At 42.5% G+C, this 19,648-nt stretch overlaps 1 protein-coding gene across 1 annotated transcript in view; it reads left to right on the top strand.

Annotated features, from left to right (window-relative positions):
• Positions 1 to 6,760: 6,760 nt before the first annotated feature.
• LOC114705387 (CD2 associated protein) overlaps positions 6,761 to 19,648 on the top strand; it is an 83,844-nt gene continuing 70,956 nt past the window's right edge. Inside the window, exon 1 of the mRNA XM_028887268.2 lies at positions 6,761 to 7,160. Within this exon, the coding sequence (XP_028743101.1) occupies positions 7,157 to 7,160 (4 nt within the window). The 5' untranslated portion in view covers positions 6,761 to 7,156. The remainder of the gene's footprint in view (positions 7,161 to 19,648) is intronic.

Here is a 19,648-nt window from a genome sequence, read left to right as displayed (position 1 = left end):
AGATAAGGCCCAAGAAACACAGGTGTGGGGGGAAATGATAGGTCCAAGTCAGAGACCCACTTCTGAGGAGGAAAGGAGGTGTGCTGGCTATTTCTGTCCACGGGACACCCTCTGGAGTCACCTGGGAAGAGGAAATCTCCACTGAGTAATTGTCTCCATCAGATTGGCCCCTGGGCATGTCTGTGAGGCATTTTCTTTCTCTCCCTTTCCTCCTTTCCTCATTTCTTTCTATCTGTCCTGTTTATCTTTCCTCTTTCCCTCCTCCTCTCTTTCTTCTTCATTTGTATTTTGAGAGTCTCACCTATGCAGCCCTGGCTGGCCTGGCATTCACTCTGTAGATTAGGCAGGCCCCACTGTCCTAGAGAAGTGCCTGCTTCTGCCTCTCAAGTCCTGGATTAGAGGTGTGTGCCACCATGTCCAGCTGATTTCTTGACTGATGATTGATATAGGAGGGCCCGGGCCACGGTGAGAGGTGTTACCTCTGGGTCGTCTGAGAAAGCGGGCTGAGCAAACCAGGGAAAAGCGAGACAGGAAATGACATGCTTCCAGGGTCTCTGCTTCAGTTCTTGCCTCCAGGTTCTAGCTTTGAGCTCCTGTCCTGGCTTCCCTTGATGATGGACTAGGACCTGTAAGTCAAATAAGCCCTTTCTTCCCCAAGTTGGATTCGGTCAGTGTTCTGTCATAACAATAGAAAGCAAAGTAGAACAGACAGCATAGTTCATGTTCAAGGAGAAGCATTTCTGTAAGAAAGTAGATGGAGGTGTAGGAAGGCATTTAGGATGATGACTCAGGTTCCCTGGATAGAGGGTCAAAGGGGAGATAGAAGCCTCAAGGATAAGGGGGTTGAAGTGTCCTTGGAGGCCGAAGTGTTTCAGGTGAAGTAGCCCTGCCTTCCACAGATAACCAGATGTGAGAAAAGACAGAGCAGGCTTGGGCTGCCTGGAGGCTGGAGAGCCTGACTTAGGAACCACATATAGAACGTGGTGTGGCTGTGGGAGTGGTGAGATGTGGCCGGAAACCAGCAGAATGGAATGTGAATGCTCAGGAATGAGCAGAGAGGAATGTCTTGGTTTATGAGCTTTTTCTGCTTTGGCAGGCATTTAATTCTTGGCATCAAAATAATGTCATTCAGTGCTCAGTACGAGACACACACACACACACACACACACACACACACACACACTCAACACTAAATCACCAGCATTATACATGTACACTCACTCAATCTCCAGCACCACACACACACACACACACACACACACACACACACACACACACACACGGTTATGGGGAGATATTGATTCAAAGTTTCAGTGTCATATGAGAGATAAAATCTTCTCTTTCCTCTGCACAATTGGGGAAGTTAAGGGAGAATCTAAAAGAAAGTTTTCACTTCTTGTTTTAGAAACAGATGATGGCTATCTGGGCAGAAACACATCGATATAATAATTTAATGAGTGCCCTTTAGCACCATATTAGGCCGGATGGTGGCCAGGAGATAATGAGCATGTATGGGATCTTCTGCTCAGAGTCTGCTGGGTTACTATTTTAAGAAGCCCTAGTATGTAATTGTCTCCTGAGTGTTGGGGTTACAAAAGTGGGCCACTGTGTCTAGTTTGTGTTGGTAGTAGGAATCAAGCCCAGGGCTTCATGCATGCCAGGCAAGCACACTGCTCACTGAGCTTCATCCCTAGCCCTCCTTTTCTGGCTTTTTAGACTTGGGTTCATGTAGCCCAGGCTGGCCATGAACTGACTGAATAACTGAGGACGAACTGGGACTCCTGATTCATCCATTTCCCAAGTGCTAGGATTCAGGCATTAGCTTCTATGCCTGGCTCTCTGTGTAATATATAAAAGTTCCCCAGTCATGGAAACACAAATTAGTAACATTACTCTCTTTTTAAAAAGCTTCCCTGTAGTAGAGTGATTTGGGATATGTACAGCTCCTACCCTGATTTATGAACAATACAACACAATAGCAGTCATTGTAAACAACTCATCCAATTCATGGGCTAATGAAATGGAAAGACAATTCTCAAAAGATTAAAGTACAATGGCTAACAAATACATGAAAAAAGTTTAATCTCACTAGTCTTCAGAGAATGCAAGTTCAGATGACACTGAGATTCCATCTCAACCATCAGAATGGGCCGTCATTAAGAAACTGAATCATAAGGCACCCAAGTCTGTAATCACAGGTTTCGGGAGACGGAGGTAGGAGGATGAGAAGTTCAACATGGTCTTTAGCTACAGAGTGAGTAGGAAGGCAGCCTGGGATGCACGAGAACCTGCTGGAAACAAAACAAAACAACTGGCAATCCAAAGGGAAACCTGTCTGGGCCTGGTGCCGCACCATTTACTCTTAGCTCTCAGGAGGGAGGCAGAGGCAGGCAGGTCTCTATGGATTTCAGGTCAGCCTGGTCTGTATAGTCAGTTCCAGGCCAGCCAGGGCTGTACAGTGAGAGCCCTGTATAAAAGAAAGAAAAAAAAACCAAAACAAAAACTGGGGGAATCCCCATACAATGTTGATGGGAATGAAGTGGTGTGGCTACTATGGAAATCAGCATGGAGGGTCCTCAAACTATTAAAACCAGATATACACCATAGGACAGAACTATGCCACTCAGGGAATTTACCCACAAGACTCAAAGCCACAGTGTCACAGAGTCACAAAAGTCACAGAGACACTTGCACTAGTCACAGTAGCTAAATGATGAAACAAACCTGGGAGTCTATCAATACAGAAATGGATAAAAAATGTGATATATATATATATATATATATATATATATATGTGTGTGTGTGTGTGTGTGTGTGTGTGTGTACATACACACACATATGCAATGAATTTTTTAGTCATAAAGAAAAAAATGAAGTTAAATGTTATTTACAGGGAAATAGATTCAATTGGACACAATACTAAGCAAAGTAAGTCAGTCTCCGAAAAACAGATATTGCATATTTTCTCTCATTTGTGATTCATAGATTTTTATAGAGAGATGCAAAATTATGTACTATGGCATGAAGGTGAAGTGAAACTGTGGAGAGGAACAGATGAATTAAGGTGAAAGGGAACGGGAGGAAGAGGAGAGGGAGAAGGGTAGGGGAAATAAAATGAAAAATATACTGCATACGTATATGAGAATGTCCTTATGTAATGTCGTACTGTGTAGAACAATTCTACAAGAATGAAAATATAAAACAAAGCAACCAGTACTCAGGAGGCAGGAAACTAATTTAATTTCTGTAAATTAAAGGCCAATCTGGTCTATGACTCTGTCTCAAAAAAAACAACAACCAAACCAACCAACAAACTAAAACAATAAATAAACCAAACCAAACCAACAACCAAACCAAACCAGCAAGGGAAGGAGGAGGGGAGGGGAGAGCTAACATTTTTTTGGCCTGTGCTATCTTGATTCTAAATACAGCCTTTTTTTTTTTTTTTTTTTTTTTTTTTTTTTTGCGATAGGGAATTTTATTTAAACAACAGTGAGTTAATTATACATGCAGGCAAAATACTCATGCACACAAAAATAAATAAATCTTCAAAAAATAAAGAGTACTTCACAATCATCAGGGGCCAGTTTTAAGCATGGCATGGAGAGCCAGGCATGGTAGCTATACATTTAGTCCTGGCATTGGAGAAGCAGAGACAGGAAGATCTCCGTGAGTTCTGGGCCAGGAGAGACCCTGTCTTAAAAAAAAAAACAACAAACAAACAAAAAAGTGTAGAATGGTAGCATACCTGTGGAGCTTGGGAGGAGAGGCAGGAAGATCACAAGCTGGAGACCAACATGGGCTACAGAGTGAGACACTGTCACCAACAGCTTTAACATTCGGGAGACTCATACTTCTTGAAAGAGACTCCTCTGGAAGCCTTTGAGGGGGTGACTGTGACCTGCCTATGACACTAGCATCCAATCAACTGCAAACAGCATCATTAAGGAGATCCCTGAAGTAAGCAGAATGGTCATTTGTCTGAATGGGGCCATCATGATTTCGCTTTTACCTCTCTTTTATTTTACTTGATTATTATTATTCATAAATGAAGGACAAGGTTTCAGCACTGGGGATGAGCCCAGGGCGTGTGTACACTGGGTAAGCAATCTACCACTGAGCTTCCCTACCAGCCCTAGAGTGGAAAACTTTTAAAAGAACTGCAACTGTGAAATGCTTACAGTGGTCGCATGTCTGAGTATACCCACCAAATTGCAAGTGGGATAACAGGGTCCTGTCACAGGCTGATGGATGGGATACCAGCTTGAGCAGAGGGTGGGGGAGGGGATGTACGGGAAGAGGCGGCTGGATGCCCTTTTTTTTTTTTTTTCATGAACTCATAGTATAGGCTTTGTGGTTAAGATAATAATTTCCTACAATTGTTTGCTAAAGAGGGATTTTGAAAAAAAAAAAAAAGATTGGGGTGGTAGAAACTCAACTCTAGCAGAAATTAGCCAAGCCAAACAAGATTAAAACGGCGCTCAGGAAACCTAGTATTTTGAACCTCAGAACAAAGAAACAAAGAAAAATTAGTTTCTGGCACCTTTTGAGCTCAACAAGTACTTAAGAACACATTTAATTTTCTTTCTTTACTATACCGGTCCTTGTAAAGTAGTTTTAGCCAACAGGAAAATAATTGGTACATTTCAATGCAGTTATTTTCTATGTCCTAAAAAAACTTCAGAAAAACATGATGGTAGATAGGCATGAATAGATTGGTCGGAAATTGTGTCAGTCACAGAGACTGTAACATTCTTGAAGTCAGATAAACATGTTCACTACATAGACGAATAAAAGGGTAAATGTTCAGAATCCCTCGCCCTGGAATACAGAGCTGAGAATTGATGAACTAACATTTGCACATTCAGAAGTTTAGAAAGTACTTAATAAATTAATTAGGAACCTCTAAGAATGGGACTCACATTGTCAGCTTTGGCAAGCTCCTTTACGCAAAGAACCATCCTGCTGGTTTTACACACATTTTTAAAGCTTAAAAGAAATTTCTGGGGGCTGGAGAGATGGCTCAGCTCTTAAAAGCACTTGCTGCTCTTGGAGAGGACCTGGGTTTGGTTTCCAGCATCCACACTTGGTGGCTCAAAAGGGCCTGTAACTCCAGCTCCAGGGGATTTATTGACCTTTTCTGGCCTCCACAGGCACTGGCACACATGTGGTACACAGACACGTAGGAACACACACACACACACACACACACACACACACACACACACACACAAATACATTTCTGGCTTTCATGGTTTTATCTTTGGAAGACACTGCTACCTTTAGGATTGTGATAATTTTGCAGTTTTTCCTCTTTGCTGTCTTGCCCCTCTCCCTGAGACTTGCCCTGTTCATATCTTATTTTTTTTTAAGCTCTTATATACCTGACTTCCGGCTGTTATGTATTTATGTTCTTCCTTTGGGTTAGAATGCAGAGTCACTGAAGAGAAGGGCTATGAATTTTTTATTCGTGTTTTTCGATTGGTAGGAGACAATGAACATACTGCTCAATAAATATTCCTTGACTAAAACAAGGCAGTGTTTTGTACTTCCAATGCTATGCAGCTGGCATGTTGTTTACTTGTGCAAATTAAATGTTTTCCTTGTTTCTTCTTGGACAGAACTAATTGTAAATGTTTTATCCACTGTGAATCTTAACAATTCCTGTCTCAAAATCACCAAGGCAACCTTTCCAGAAGCAGTAAAAGATGCCCGAAGCAGGTCTATACCAGCTAGTGAGAGTGGAGATCTACACGTTACTACTCTTGAGCCAGAGACTATGTTCTACACTGTAAAGATTTCTGTCAGCACATTAAAGAGCTGAAGAGCCAGTCAGGTTCCTTTACTCGAGGACCTACAAAAAGTAAATGGCAGGGTTGGGTTTCCGAGACCCACCTCGGCCTGGTTCCAAAGGGCAAGGCAGTTTTAAGTGTCGCGTAGCTGCGAGAATTCAATGACATAATTTCTTGAAAAAGCCCTAGGCACAATAGTTGGCAGTCAACACATGTTGCTTCCACATATTTGTTCAGGAGTTGAAGTTGATTTTTTTTCAAATAGGAGAGGAGGAAAAAAAAAAGAAAATTATGTTGAATTAATAAAATTTGGCTATAATCGAAGAAAGCTTCTGTCTGATTACAATAATCCTAAACCAGCCTTCATATTGACTCTAGGAAAAAAAAAATGCCTGGCAATGTTTCCAACCGTGATGCCTAATTTAGAACAACTTCTATTTCAGAAGAGGGAGTAGGAAGTGGTCTTTGGCCAACAAGAAACTCAAGGAACACATAATGTATTGCTATGAAACAATTCATTTCGTGCCTCCCCTACCCCAAAGAGGAGCAAAGGCCTTTGGCCCCCCCGTAGGGAACTTTGCAGGTGACTGTGGGGTCCTCACATCTGCCGGGCCCGCCTTGAACTTGGCAATCAAAGCGCTCGCTCCCCTAGTCCCCCCCCCCCCTTAGATCTCCCACAAGCTACATCTTTGCAGAAGAAAAAGTGGGGCAACCTAGGCTCCCTTTGCAGAAGTCCCTTCTGGGACCCGACGCCACGGCCGCCGGGTCGCGCGCCTCCTCCGGGACACCGAGTGCCGGGCAGCCCCGCCGCACCTGGAGGAGGGCGGCGCGCGCCCCCGCCGTGACGTCACCGCACCTGGCACCGGCGGCGGGAGCCCGGGTGGCGCGCGCGGGGGCCACAGGGGGCGTGGCCCGGGAAGAAGGAGGAAAAAAAAAAAAAAAAAAAAAAAAAACCCAGATCATTCTCATTCTCGCGAGATTTCGTTCCAGCCGGGTTCCTAACTCGGCCTCGCACCGGCTCCGTGGATTCCCCAGCCGGGTCCGGAGCGTGGCGCGCTCGGCCTCCGGAGGGAAGTGGGTGCGGGGCGGGCCGTCCGGGTGGAGATCCTGCCGGTGCCTCGGAGGCGGGCGGAAAGCGACCCCGGGGACCGCGGCTGAAGCGCGCAGCGTGCGCAGGCGCGGACGCCGCTCGCTCGCTCGCTCGCTCGCTCCCGCCTGCCTGCCTGCCGGGGCCGCGGCGGAGGCCGGGCGTGAGCAGCGGCGTGAGCAGCGCGCCGCGGGCGGATGGAGGCGCCTCCCCGCCGCGCCTGAGCCGGTGCCCAGAAGAGGCCGCGGGGCCGCGCTCTCCCCGCCAGAGCCGCAGCATGGGTAAGCATGGTCGCGCCGGCGCGGGTTTGCGGGCGCGGGCGCCGGTGCTCGGGCGCTCCCGTCCGCGGTCCTCTGCGGGGACAGCGGGGCTCGAACCCCTGGCCGGCCGCCCCGCGCCCTGCCGGAGCCTCCGGCTTCGATATGGGGGGCGGGGGTGGTGGGAGGGCGATCGCGAACTTGACACAGTGGCGCTGGCAGCCCTGCTCCTCCGAGGCTGGGTAGGGGTTGGGTTTTTAAGGGGTGCGGGGAAAGAAGCGCTCACAACTCCCACATCCATTATGCACACACAGGCATTCTTGTCGTGGATACTGGTTAGCACAGAAAAAAAACAAAAAACCCTCACGTCTCCTAGTCGCAGGCGGCCGGGGCTGGCACTGATTTGTGCCTCCTCTCACCTTCCCCTTTTCGTGGGTTAGTTTTGGAAGGCGTCTTCCTGGCAGTCTCCCTGGTCAGGTGTGTTGGCATTTTATAGCAGCACACCGAGCGTTGCCTCCTGAGAGGACCGGGTTGGGGGTTCGGTATCCGAGGGTTCCCAGTCCAACCCCCGGCGGAGCCGTTTCCTGTTGGAAGCGAGACTTCCTTCTCGGAGGGGAGAGACTGTACAGGGAGGGCTACAAGGTTGCTTTCTGGGCGATCTTCGGCGGCTTTTGCTTTTGGAGTTAAGAGAAAGCTGGAGCGTGTTGCAGCGCTCTTTGAAAAGGAGTTTTGTTAAGGGGTGTAACAGTTCTTTGATAACAAAGTTGCGTCTGGGCTAGGAACTCACTCCCTCAGACGGTTACAAATGAAAATGGTTTTAATTTGATTTAATGTTTTTTTTAAACTTTTACAACTATTAAAAGTAGTGTTTTTTTTTTTTTCCTTTTTAAAATCAAGTTTGGGCCCCCATCAGGCAAGAGTGTGTTCAGTAAGTTGTAAAACCAGAATTTGGTTTTGTGGTATAAATCAGAGAGACGTTATCACTTACTCTGTTGAGACTTGGTGCTGCTTCAACCATTTCTGAAATTATTAATTCATGAAACTAGCGGATGATTTAGAAGCAGGACGGAAACAGGATTACTGCTGATGTGGCACCCTGTGCCCACACTTTGTTTTGTGGGAGACGAATTTAGCTAGTGTTTACAGACACTGACTATTCTGTTTTCTTAGAGTTTCTAATTTTATGCCTCCTCCGCTTCCCTCCTCCTTTGTGTACCTTTTATATACCCAGTGCTCCTCAACCCAGGAGTCAAGCGTTTGCTGTGAGGGACTTTCAAATGGATTCCTTTCCACTTGATTAGTCGAGTTTACGGGGTAATTGCAGGCTTATTTAAGCATCAAAAGCTAGCTTAACTGATTTGGATGAAAAGCTAAAATTAGATATGCAGTTCTTATCTGCCTTAAGTCAGGATGCAGAATTAAGCATCTTTGGATGGTCTAGAATCATCATTTTAGGACTTTGACTTGCCTCAAGCCCTTTTAACCAGTCTTGTATAGCCTGTTGGGCCCAGTGCTAAACAACAACCTTACTCCTTTGCACTTTCCAGTCATTTTAAGTATGCTTTCTCCTATTTGTTACTGGATGGACCTGAAACTGTGATTCATCTCTGCTTCCCCTTCCCCTTTCTCTTTGTGTTTTTTTGTTTTTTGTTTTTTAAATTGTGGAAATCATTTAAACTTGTGATTCGTATTAGGGGACAATCACAGGGCCCATAACTTGAGTGGAAAGTCCCCCACCCCCCCCAACAGGTTCTTACAATGTAGCTCTGGCTGTCATTTTGTAGATCAGGCTGGGCTTGAACTCACAGAGATCCATCTGCCTCCCAAGTGCTGAGATTCAAGGTGTGAGCCATTACCCAGCTAAAGTCTTTTCTTAAGGAAAGTATTTTACATTGTTATGCCTATATTTACTGTTCACAGGCCTTTTCTTTGTGATTTGCTTTGTCTATTTATGTGAGTTGCCAGAGTATCTTGGGAAAGTTAATCGTTTAGCATACTGTCCATATGTGCTTTTAAGGTCTGTTATTTTGAGTGCTTGTCATTTTTTTATAGTATTTTTTGAAACATTTGCAGATGACTGTGAACTTAAAATGTGTTGGTTGTGTAATCATTAAAATTCTCAAGCTCATGTAAGAGAATTTTCTTTAATATATAATTTGTTCAGTTTGTTACCTGCCATTGCTTTTTTCTTTTTTTCCCTTTCATTTTTAAGACAAGATCTCACCTCCTCACCCTGTAGTCCAGGATTTGAACTTGGAGTGATCTTCCTGTCTCAGCCACCTGGCTGCTGCTGGGATTATAGGCCTTAGCTGTCACATCCAGCCAGTTAGTTGTCTGTAGTTCTTGTAATTCATGGTGCAGCGCTACAGAGCTCTCTGCTCTCTCAGAGGACCCTGATTTGGTTCTTAGCATTCATATTGGATGGCTTACAATTGCTCTAACATACACGGGATCTGATACCTTCTTCTGGTTTCTGAGGCACCCCCTCTCCCATTAATGCCCTCACACACACACACACACACACACACACACACACACACACACACACCCCACACTTAAAAAAGATGCAACCTAAAATACTCAAATGTTTTATCTAATTTGTTACAAAGTAAAAATAAGTCTTATATTTGTTTTGAGATGATCATGGGTGCTTAAGAGTAATGGTTCCTGAACTTGAGGGCTACACCTGGCTAGTTAAGAGAGTTTCTGAAGCCTACTTTGGAAGTAGAAGCAGGAATTGAAGAGTTCAAGGCCAGCTCAGTTTACATAGCTCATTCAAGGCCATCCTGGGCTACATGAAACTGTCTAAAAAAGGGAAAAAGGGCTCTGGACAGGGACTTCCTGAGATTTTACCTACAAGCTTTGCAACTTAGGAAGTTAATTAGCCTGCCTGTGCTTCAGTTCCTTGATCTATAAATCGGTGAGAAGGACCAGTCACAGGTTACTAGGAGAAGGAATGAGCTAATAATGCGTAGAATATTGCGGGTGCTGACTTGTCTTTTCAAAAGATTTCTGCAGTTCTACTGATTTGTAAGTGAATTTTGATCTGTTAAAAGCAGAATATTGTCTTTCAAGGATCAGTAAGATGACTTTATGTTAACACAAATTGAATTCTGTATAGTATAACTTGACAAAAATTGTTTTTCAATATTAGATATATTGTGAGAAACTATTACTCATTTGAAATGTTTGATTGAGAAAAACTTAATGATTTCTACTACTAGAGACATTTAAGTTTTATGTTTTAATGTTTTTAGTTTCTACATTAAAATGTAGGAGGAAATGCCTGTCAACTTCTAAGGTGCCTGAGTGAAGGAATTAGAAAAACAAGGTTTTAGGGAATTAAGAAAGGCAATGCTTTTTAAAAAAACATTTATTTATTATGTATTTGGGTGCTTTGTCTGCGTGTACATCTGTACAACAGAAGAGGACATCAGATCCCATGGCACTACATTTATAGACGGTTGTGAGCTGCTGTGTAGGCCCTGGGAATTGAACTCAGGACCTCTGTTAGAGCAGTCAGTGCTCTTAACAGCTGAGTCATCTCTCTAGCTTCAAATACTTTTTCCCCCTTCAAAAATACAGATATGCCTGCATTTTGGAGGAAAATAAGACAAAATGAATGACACACACACACACACACACACACACACACACACACACACACACAGAGAGAGAGAGAGAGAGAGAGAGAGAGAGAGAGAGAGAGAGAGAGAGAGAAGGTAAGAAACTTAAAGACTTAAGTTTCTCTTAATTTTAGTTAAGAATTTTTTTTTATTTTAAATTTTGTTTTACTGTTGTATCAAGTTGTAACAAAATTTATGCCCATGAAAATAATGGAGTCTTTTATTGTTTGCTACATGTGTGCTAGGATCTGAACTTTGTGCCTGATGATTGCAGAGCAAGTCTTAACTGCTGAGCTATCTCTGTAGCCTCTGTACAGACAGATGCCTTGTCTTATACACTCATAATTTCAGGGTTAAGTATTCAAGGTTGGTGATAGGCACCTGTTTTCTCGCCTACTTGGGAGTGGATACAGGGTGATCATGAATTCCAGGGGAGCTTGTGCTGCATAGCAAAACTGTTTCAGAAATTTATGATTGGGAGAAGTACAGATAGATACTTTTATGAACTCACAGTGAACATCCTGCCTCACCATCCTGAGTGTTGGGATTATAGGTGGGTGCCACCTTTCTTGGCTGAAGTTGTTTTAATAGAAAATTGCAGTTGATTTAGATGATAAATGTACTTCTATAGTGAGTGATTTTCTTATTTTAGTTTGCAACTAACACTCTCTTGTACAGATAATATTTATAAGTAGATATCTTGTGATTTACCAAGCAGTTTGAAAGCATGAAAAAGAAAAGTTTTCTTTCAGAGATGAATCACAACAATCTAAGTCTACTCCTTAATTACAATATGTTGTGTTCATGATCAGATTATTAAAACTTTTTAAAGTTTGAACACCTGTAATTCTGTAAAATTAATATCTACTATATAGATTCAACGCAAATAAGTAGTAGTCAGGCAGGAAGTCTTTCTAGGTGAGGTAGGGGCCAGAACCTATGTTTGGGATGTCTAGGTGGAGGTTCATATGTGCCAACAGTCAGCATGTGAGCCATATGTGTGTGGCAGAATGCAGTGTGTAGAAAGATAGGTGGAGAAGATCAGATTAGTGTGGGAGTGAGGTGGTAGTTGGTGGCAGGCACTAGGTAGAAGTTCAGCCTGAATTCCTGGCCGAAGTGAGAGGAAATGGGGTTTGGCAGGGGGACTCAGTGACCTAGCCACAGGGAAATGAAGTAAGACAAGGGCCAGTAGTTTTCTTCTTCTTTTGTCTTTTTTGGTTTTTCGAGACAGGGTTTCTCTGTGTACTCTTGCCTGTCCTGGAACTCGCTCTGTAGACCAGGGTAGCCTTGAACTCAGAGATCCGCCTGCCTCTGCTCTCTTTTAGGAACAGGAGACGGAGATTGTTTCAGATGAGTCTGAAAGTACCACTGACAATATGCTTGAGCCTCTCGGTTATGGATCTTATACTGCATAATATGTGTCTTGAGATTAGTCAACAGTGGTAGTTGAATGTATGAGTATAGTGATCATGAATAGCTTTGGGTTTTAAAGTGATCCTCTGCTGGTCAAAATGCTTGAGACTATTCCTTTGTCACAGTCTAGCATCCCTTCTTATTTTGGTCCTAGTGATTTAATGTTCCTGCTTTCTGACCCTCCCCCTTTGAAAATGGGTCCTATTATGTTCCCTAGGCTGACCTCAAACTTCTGAATGCAAGCTGTCTGAACGTGCCAGATACCATATTGGGTGTACTTTAGGTTATTCAAGATGGTTCAGTGTCCAGGTAATTTGTGTTCCAAGGGGGTGACTGTGGAGCATTTAATCATTAGGGATTTCAAGTAGAAAAATACTCCGAACTTTCATTGTAGTAACACACAGTTGCCACCAATTTTCAAGAAAGGTGTAGGGGATGGGAATGTACTCAGCATTAAAGTACTTACCCAGCTTTGGTGGGCTGTGAATTTGTTATGTCCCAAAAGAGAAAGGTATTAATGGAGGGTCATAACAAGGAAAGGAGCTGCTGCTAAGAGATTAGTTAAGAAGTATTTGTTTTCTTTCTTTCTTTCTTTCTTTAAAATAAAGACAAAACAAAACTTCTCCCAACCCCTGGATTCTGATAGGAATGTCCCTGTCTCCTGTTGTTCTGAGGGTATAGATCGGTTGGTATGGCTAATTAGTGTTGTACTAGAAATAGAATGTGACAGCAGGAATGAAACCGCATGGGCTTGATTAGAAACCCAAACCAGGGATTGTGGTGCCTCAAGGGGATAGGATAGGGCAGTGTTCTAGCATAAGAAGTGTTAAAATGCCGGGCGGTGGTGGTGCACGCCTTTAATCCCAGCACTTGGGAGGCAGAGCCAGGCGGATCTCTGTGAGTTCGAGGCCAGCCTGGAGTACCGAGTGAGTTCCAGGAAAGGCGCAAAGCTAAACAGAGAAACCCTGTCTTGAAAAACCAAAAAAAAAAAAAAAAAAAAAGTTAAAACGGAAAGAGAAGAATAAAGACTATAGTAATTTTTGTGTTGGAAGGAAGTAGGATTTATTCATCTCATTAGTTTGATCAGTGATCAAGTGAGTGCTTAGCAGATGTGATTGTTTTCTGTTGCTGTGGCAAAAACACCTGAGATAATCAACTTAGGAGGAAAGGTTTACTTGGGCTCACAATACTGAATTTCACTTTATAGTTTATAGTCTCTTGACTGTTGCTTTAGGACTGGTAGCATCATTGTGAGAGCACGTTGAAGTCTGTTGTCTTCATGACTATGCTGATTATTTTTTTGTCAACTTGACACAAAGCTAGGGTCATCTTGGAAAAGAAACCTTACTCGAGACAATGCCTTCATCAGCTGGCCTGTAGGCAAGCCTGTGGTGCGTTTTCTTGATGAATGATTGATGTGAGAGGTTAGCCCAGCATGGGCAGTGCCACCCCTTGGCTGGTGGTCTTCTGTGGTATAGAAAGTAGCTGAGCAAGCCATAGAGAACAAGACTGTAAGCATTGGTATTCCATGGCCTCTGCTTCAGTTTCTGTCTCTAGGTTCCTGCTCTCACTTTCTTTCATGGTGGACTGTGATCAGTGAGTGTAAGCCAGATAAACCCATTTGATCATAGTGTTTATCACAGCAATAGGAATCTAACTAAGAAATAATAGTTGGAAACCATGAAAGAGAGACAGGAAGCAGGAACCCTAAAGGACATGTATTTAACTCACTTCCTTCCATTAGGCTCCACCTCCTGAAGTTGTCATCACAGTGTCCTCCCTGCTGCCCCACATTTCAGGAACTGAACCAAGGGCTTCAGCACATGCTAAGGAAGTGCTTTGCCACTGTGGTCAATCAAATACTTGCCATGTACTCAGATTTCTTATTGTGTTGAAACAACTTTCAGTTTATTTAAAAATGTGTTTTCTTAGCTGGTATGGTGGCCCACATCTGTAATACTAGCACGCAGGAGGTGAAGGCAGGAAGAGGATGAGGAGTTCAAGGTCATCCTTCTTGGTTGCATAGTATGATCAAGGCCAATTTGGAATACATAAGATCCTGTCCTATCTCAAAAACAAAACAAAGGAAAGAAAGAAGCCTGGGGAGACAGTTTAGCTTGTAAACTGCTTGCAAAGCAAACTCATAAGAACATGAGTTTGGATCTCCAGCCTTATGTTAAAAACCAGAACAAACTGGTGCACGGTAAGCCTAGCACTGGTGAAGCATCCCTGTGCCCAGCAGAATTGGTGGAGTTCCCGGTTCACTGAAAGACCCTGTCTCAGAAAATAAGGTGGAAGACCTGTGAGGTGGCTCAGTAAGTAGAAGTATTTGTCACCAAGCCTGATGACCTAAGTTCAGTGCCAGGACTCATATGGTGGAAGGAGAGCACTGACTTGACAAGATGTCCTCTACTTCCACAGGCACACTGGAACCCTCATCGTCACCCCTTCCCCACACCAAATAAACGTAAGCCAGATGTGACACATGCCTTTAAACCCTAGCACTCAGAGGCACAGGCAGGCAGATCTCTTGAGTTGAGGCCAGTTGGTCTACAGAGTTGAGCTCCAGGACAGCTGGAGCTACACAGAATCCTTGTCTCTGAAAATACATTGCCCATCCTCCAATAAGTAAATTTAACAATGATAACAAAAAAGAGATTGAGCGCAAATGAGGAAGAACACTGGCATTGATCTCTGGCCTCCATATGCACACACACAAACATGCATGCACACCACCAAAAATGTTCTCTTAAGATCACGGTTTTGCAGTAGGCATTAATTAAAATTCCTTCTCTGCTATAGGAGATTGGATTCTGATGAGTATTTTGCCTTGCTGCTTAGTGTGTGTAATTACTTGTGCATGCACCATATAAAATGAGAATCTCCTTACTCAAATACTAATTAAGCTCCCCCCTCTTTCTTTCCTTCCTTTCTTTCTTTCCTTTGAGATGGTCTCATTATGGTAAGCCTGCCTACCCTTGTTGGTCTTGAACTCCCCGAGACCTGCTTGGCAGAGTGCTAGGCTTAGAGGCTTGCACCACATGTCTACTTAAGCCATTCTTGTTTTCTTAGTTTCATCGTTGATATATATCTGTTGGGACTGGGCATCCCATGATCAAATTCTCCATGGTCTGCATCTGCTGCAAAGATCAGCTTTGATGAGGGTTGAGAGCCACACTTACCAGGCAAAGATGGTTGGTGAACCTAGTGTGCATTTTTAGAACTTGAAGCTTTTAGGTTGTGAACCTAATGGGAGAATGTATGAAAATATTTCTGAAGTATTTTTTTGTTAGATATTTAACTGGTGCTGATTTATTATACTTCAGTGTACTTTCTCATGGAAATTAAATGCAATAGCCTTCAGGCTTATTTCATCTTGTTTTCTAAATAACGGTTTCTGGCAAGCATGTGACTTACTGGTGTATTAGAGTTGATTTTAACTTTTTTCCATTGGCACCTTCTATCCTCCTGAGGAATGTTTATATGACCCCAGATATGTACACATATATAAAATAGGCATACAAATAGCCTGTGATGAAATACCATGACCAAAAGCAAGTTGTTACACTTCCACATCAATCACTAATTAAGAAAATACTGGGGGCTGGAGAGATGGCTCAGAGGTTAAGAGCACTGACTGCTCCTCCAGAGGTCCTGAGTTCAATTCCCGGCAACCACATGGTGGCTCACAACCATCTGTAACGAGATCTGGTGCCCTCTTCTGGCCTGCAGTCATACATGCTGTATACATAATAAATAAATAAATCTTAAAAAAAAAAAAAAAAGAAAATACCCTACAGGCTTGCCTGTAGCCTAATCTTATGATGGCATTTTCTCAATTGGGGTTTCCTCCTTTCAAATGACTCTAGCTTGTGTCAAATTGACATAAAATTAGCCAGCACATAAATCAAGCACTAGTGAAAATAATCAAAAGAAATTTATTTTAAAACATTTTTTTGGACACAAGCATATGATGGCACATGCTTGTAATCCCAGCTTTGGGAGGCAGAGGCAGGTGGAGCTTTGAGCTGGAAGTTGGCCTGGTGTACTGAGAGAGTTTCAGGACATAATGAGACCCTTTCTCAGAACAAACAACATCTCTCCTCAAAAAAACAAAACAAAAAAACAACAAATAATTATTTGGTGTGCATATGTATAACTTTACATTTATTAAAGGTGAAAGCATATTTACATACTAATGATATAATTGTGCTTTTTAAAAATTTATTTATATGTATTAGTGTTTGCCTACATGTATTTCTATGTATTTTGTGTATACTTGGTGCCTAAGGAAGCCAAAAGAAAATGTCAGATCCCCTTGAACTTGAGTTGAAGAGTTATGAGCCACCCTGTGGGTGCTAGAATTGAACCCGGGCCCTTTGGAAGAGTAGCTAGTGTTCCTAACTGCTGAACCATTTCTCCAGCTCCCATGCACATGAATTAAATCTTGGCAGACATTTTAATATGGCATGATATAGAACATCTTCATTTTACAGTTGATTGTTTGATTTTTTTTTTTTTTTTTTTTTTTTTGTAAGCTATTTTTTTGCTATAGCCTTGGTTTGCCTGGAAATGGCTTCGTAGGTTGAGTTAACTTTGAATTTGTAACAGTCATGTGGCCTCTGCCTCCTGAGTGCTGGAATTACAGGTCTGAACCACTATGCCTGACTGATATTTGATCTTATAATTGTCAGTGCTGGGAGATCACTTCATGTAAATATGTAGTATAAAATGGCAGAAGTGTGCTTAGAGACATGACAGAAATGGTTGGAAATTCTATCCTAATCCAAAGCCAATTTTTTTAATGAAATGCAAGTTAACAGTTTAAAGAACACTTCTTAAGGTCAAACATTAAGTCCATTGATATACTTATTTGATACTTAAGCACTGAGGAGTGATAGTAGGAAAATTGTAGGCGGAAGTTTCTGTTCCTCCAGAAACTCTCAAATGCCTGGCAGCTGCTTCCCAAGTTACCACATGGAGACTTAGGTTAATTATAAATGCTCAGCTGGTTGCTCAGGTTTATTACTAACTAGCTCTTACACTTAAATTAACCCATAATTCTTATCTATGTTTAGCCGTGTGGCTTGGTACCATTTCTCAGTACGACATTCTTATCTTGCTCCCTCTGGTGACTGTCTGATAACTCCTGACTCCACTCTTCTCCTTCCTGTCAACCTTAGTTTGGTTACTCTGCCTATACTTCCTGCTTGGCTACTGCCAATCAGCATTTTATTAAACCAATTCCAGTGACAAATCTTCACAGTATACAAGAGGATTATTCCATAGCATTTCCCTATTTTTGTCTAATTTAATGAAATGCAAATTAACAGCTTAAAGAACACTTTTTTTTTTTTTTTTTTTTTTTTTTTTTTTTTTTGGTTTTTCGAGACAGGGTTTCTCTGTGTAGCTGCGCCTTTCCTGGAACTCACTTGGTAGTCCAGGCTGGCCTCGAACTCACAGAGATCCACCTGGCTCTTTCTCCCGCCCCCGCCCCCGCCCCCGCCCCCTGGCAAGAACACTTCTTCAGGTTAAACATTCAATCTATTGGTATAGTTATTTGATACTTATGCACTGAGGAGTGATAGTAGGAAAATAGTCTTTTGTTTTCTGTAATTAAACTGTCATGTTTCTATAAGGGACAAAAACCATGTACAGTAAACACTGCAGTTCATAAAAATAACAGTGGTCCTGAGTCTGAGCAGTGTTCAGGTAGTGTTAATTAGCATTGCCTGGCATAGGGGCATGTGTAGTGCAAAGTGAATATGTTAGGTGTTCAGAACCAAGGCTCATTGAAGATGTGCCATATAGCAGGGGTGAGTGCCACCGGAAATGTCCTAGATTCATTTTGTTTGATTTTTGAATTAATCTTTGGTCATTGTGTTCGGAGACCTCTTGCTGTTGCCAGATATTTTTCACTGTGCACATTCAATTATAAGAGGTTGTAAATCAACAGCTTAAGAAGCTCGATAATGGTATATTTAAAGCTTTTAAACAACATTTAGATTGCTATTTATAATTGTGTTTTGGCTTTGATAATACTGTATTTGGTAATACTTTGGAGTATAATTTTTTTTCTTCCCTCCCCAGGCTGTCCCAGACTCTGTAGCATAGCCCAGTCTTGTCTTAACATATGATGCTTCTGCCTCTGCCTCTCAAATGTTGGGATTGCCATGTGCACTACTACCACCTGGGTGTCTGTCTGTCTGAGAAAGGGTCTTACTAAGTAGCCTTGGCTGGCCTGGAACTTGCTATGTAGATCAGGCTGGTCCCAAACTTATAGAGATCCACTCCTGTGGAGATCAGCCCCTAGCACCAAGGTTTCAAACCATGTACCACCATGCCTGTCAAGAAACTGCATTGAAAAAAGCATTAGAGAGCCAGACATGGTAGTGTATTCTACAGTCCCAGCATTTAGAAGATAAGGCAGGAAGATTGTGGGTTTGAGTTTAGCTTAGCCATATCACAAATTCCAGGTCAGACCTCTCTCAAAAGAAAGAAAAGAAGACCTAAGAGAAATATTTCAGTAACAACTGAACGTTGATGAAAAACTCAAGGAAGCGATTTAGTTTGTAGGAATGTAATAATGTTCTAAAAAATGACATGGGGAAGCATTTCATAGTCCTTCAAGTTTTTGTTTTGTTTGTTTGCTTATTTTGTGTGTGATCATGGGTACACATGTGCTGTGGTACATGTGTCATCAGGTCACAAGATACATGTGAACTCAGGTCACCATGCTTTTGAGGCAAGTGCTTTTTTAATCCATTGAGACATCTGGCTGGCCCAGGTTGATCAGATTTAAATATGTACACTATTTTGTGGACCTTTGTGATGGGGATTGTTTTGAGAAAAGGATCTTTGTCTTCATGGATGTATGTATTTCTTTTGAGACAGGTTCTTATGCTATTGCTTAGGCTGGCCTAGGACTCACTCTGTAGTTCAGGCTGGCCTCCAGCTTTTCATAGTTCTGCCTTAGCCTCCCAAGTGCTGAGATTACAGGCATGGCCCAACTCTACCACTTTTTTTTATGGAATTTTTCAGTGAGGCTTGTAATCTGATGAGAGTTCTGAAGAACTTTAAATAGTAGTTTTGTGCTTTACAATTCCATCGTTTTTTTAAGTTAATTTTTACTATGTGCTAGTTCTTTCTAACCAGTCATATTACACTATTTTTTCCTCAGAGTAATAACTATTATCCCACCAGTCAGTGCTTTGGTTAAATTCATCAAAGATGATTTGAAACCTTTGTCTATATCACTGCAAACAGAAGCACTCAAAAAATGGTGAATAAGGGTCTGAGGATGGAGCTCAGTTGCTAGAAGATTCCAATTCCTACTGTATAAACAGGACAGGATGTCAAATGCCTGTAATTCCAGTCCTCAGGAGGTGAAAGCAGGAGAATCAGAAATTCAAGGTCATTCTTGCCTGTGTAAAGAGTTCACAGCTAGTCTGGGCTACGTGAGACTCCAGGGAA

The sequence above is a fragment of the Peromyscus leucopus genome, chromosome 16_21 (assembly GCF_004664715.2).
Source record: "Peromyscus leucopus breed LL Stock chromosome 16_21, UCI_PerLeu_2.1, whole genome shotgun sequence".
NCBI lineage: Eukaryota > Metazoa > Chordata > Mammalia > Rodentia > Cricetidae > Peromyscus > Peromyscus leucopus.
Note: the sequence above shows the minus strand (reverse complement) of the source record. Positions and strands in the feature narration are given on the sequence as shown.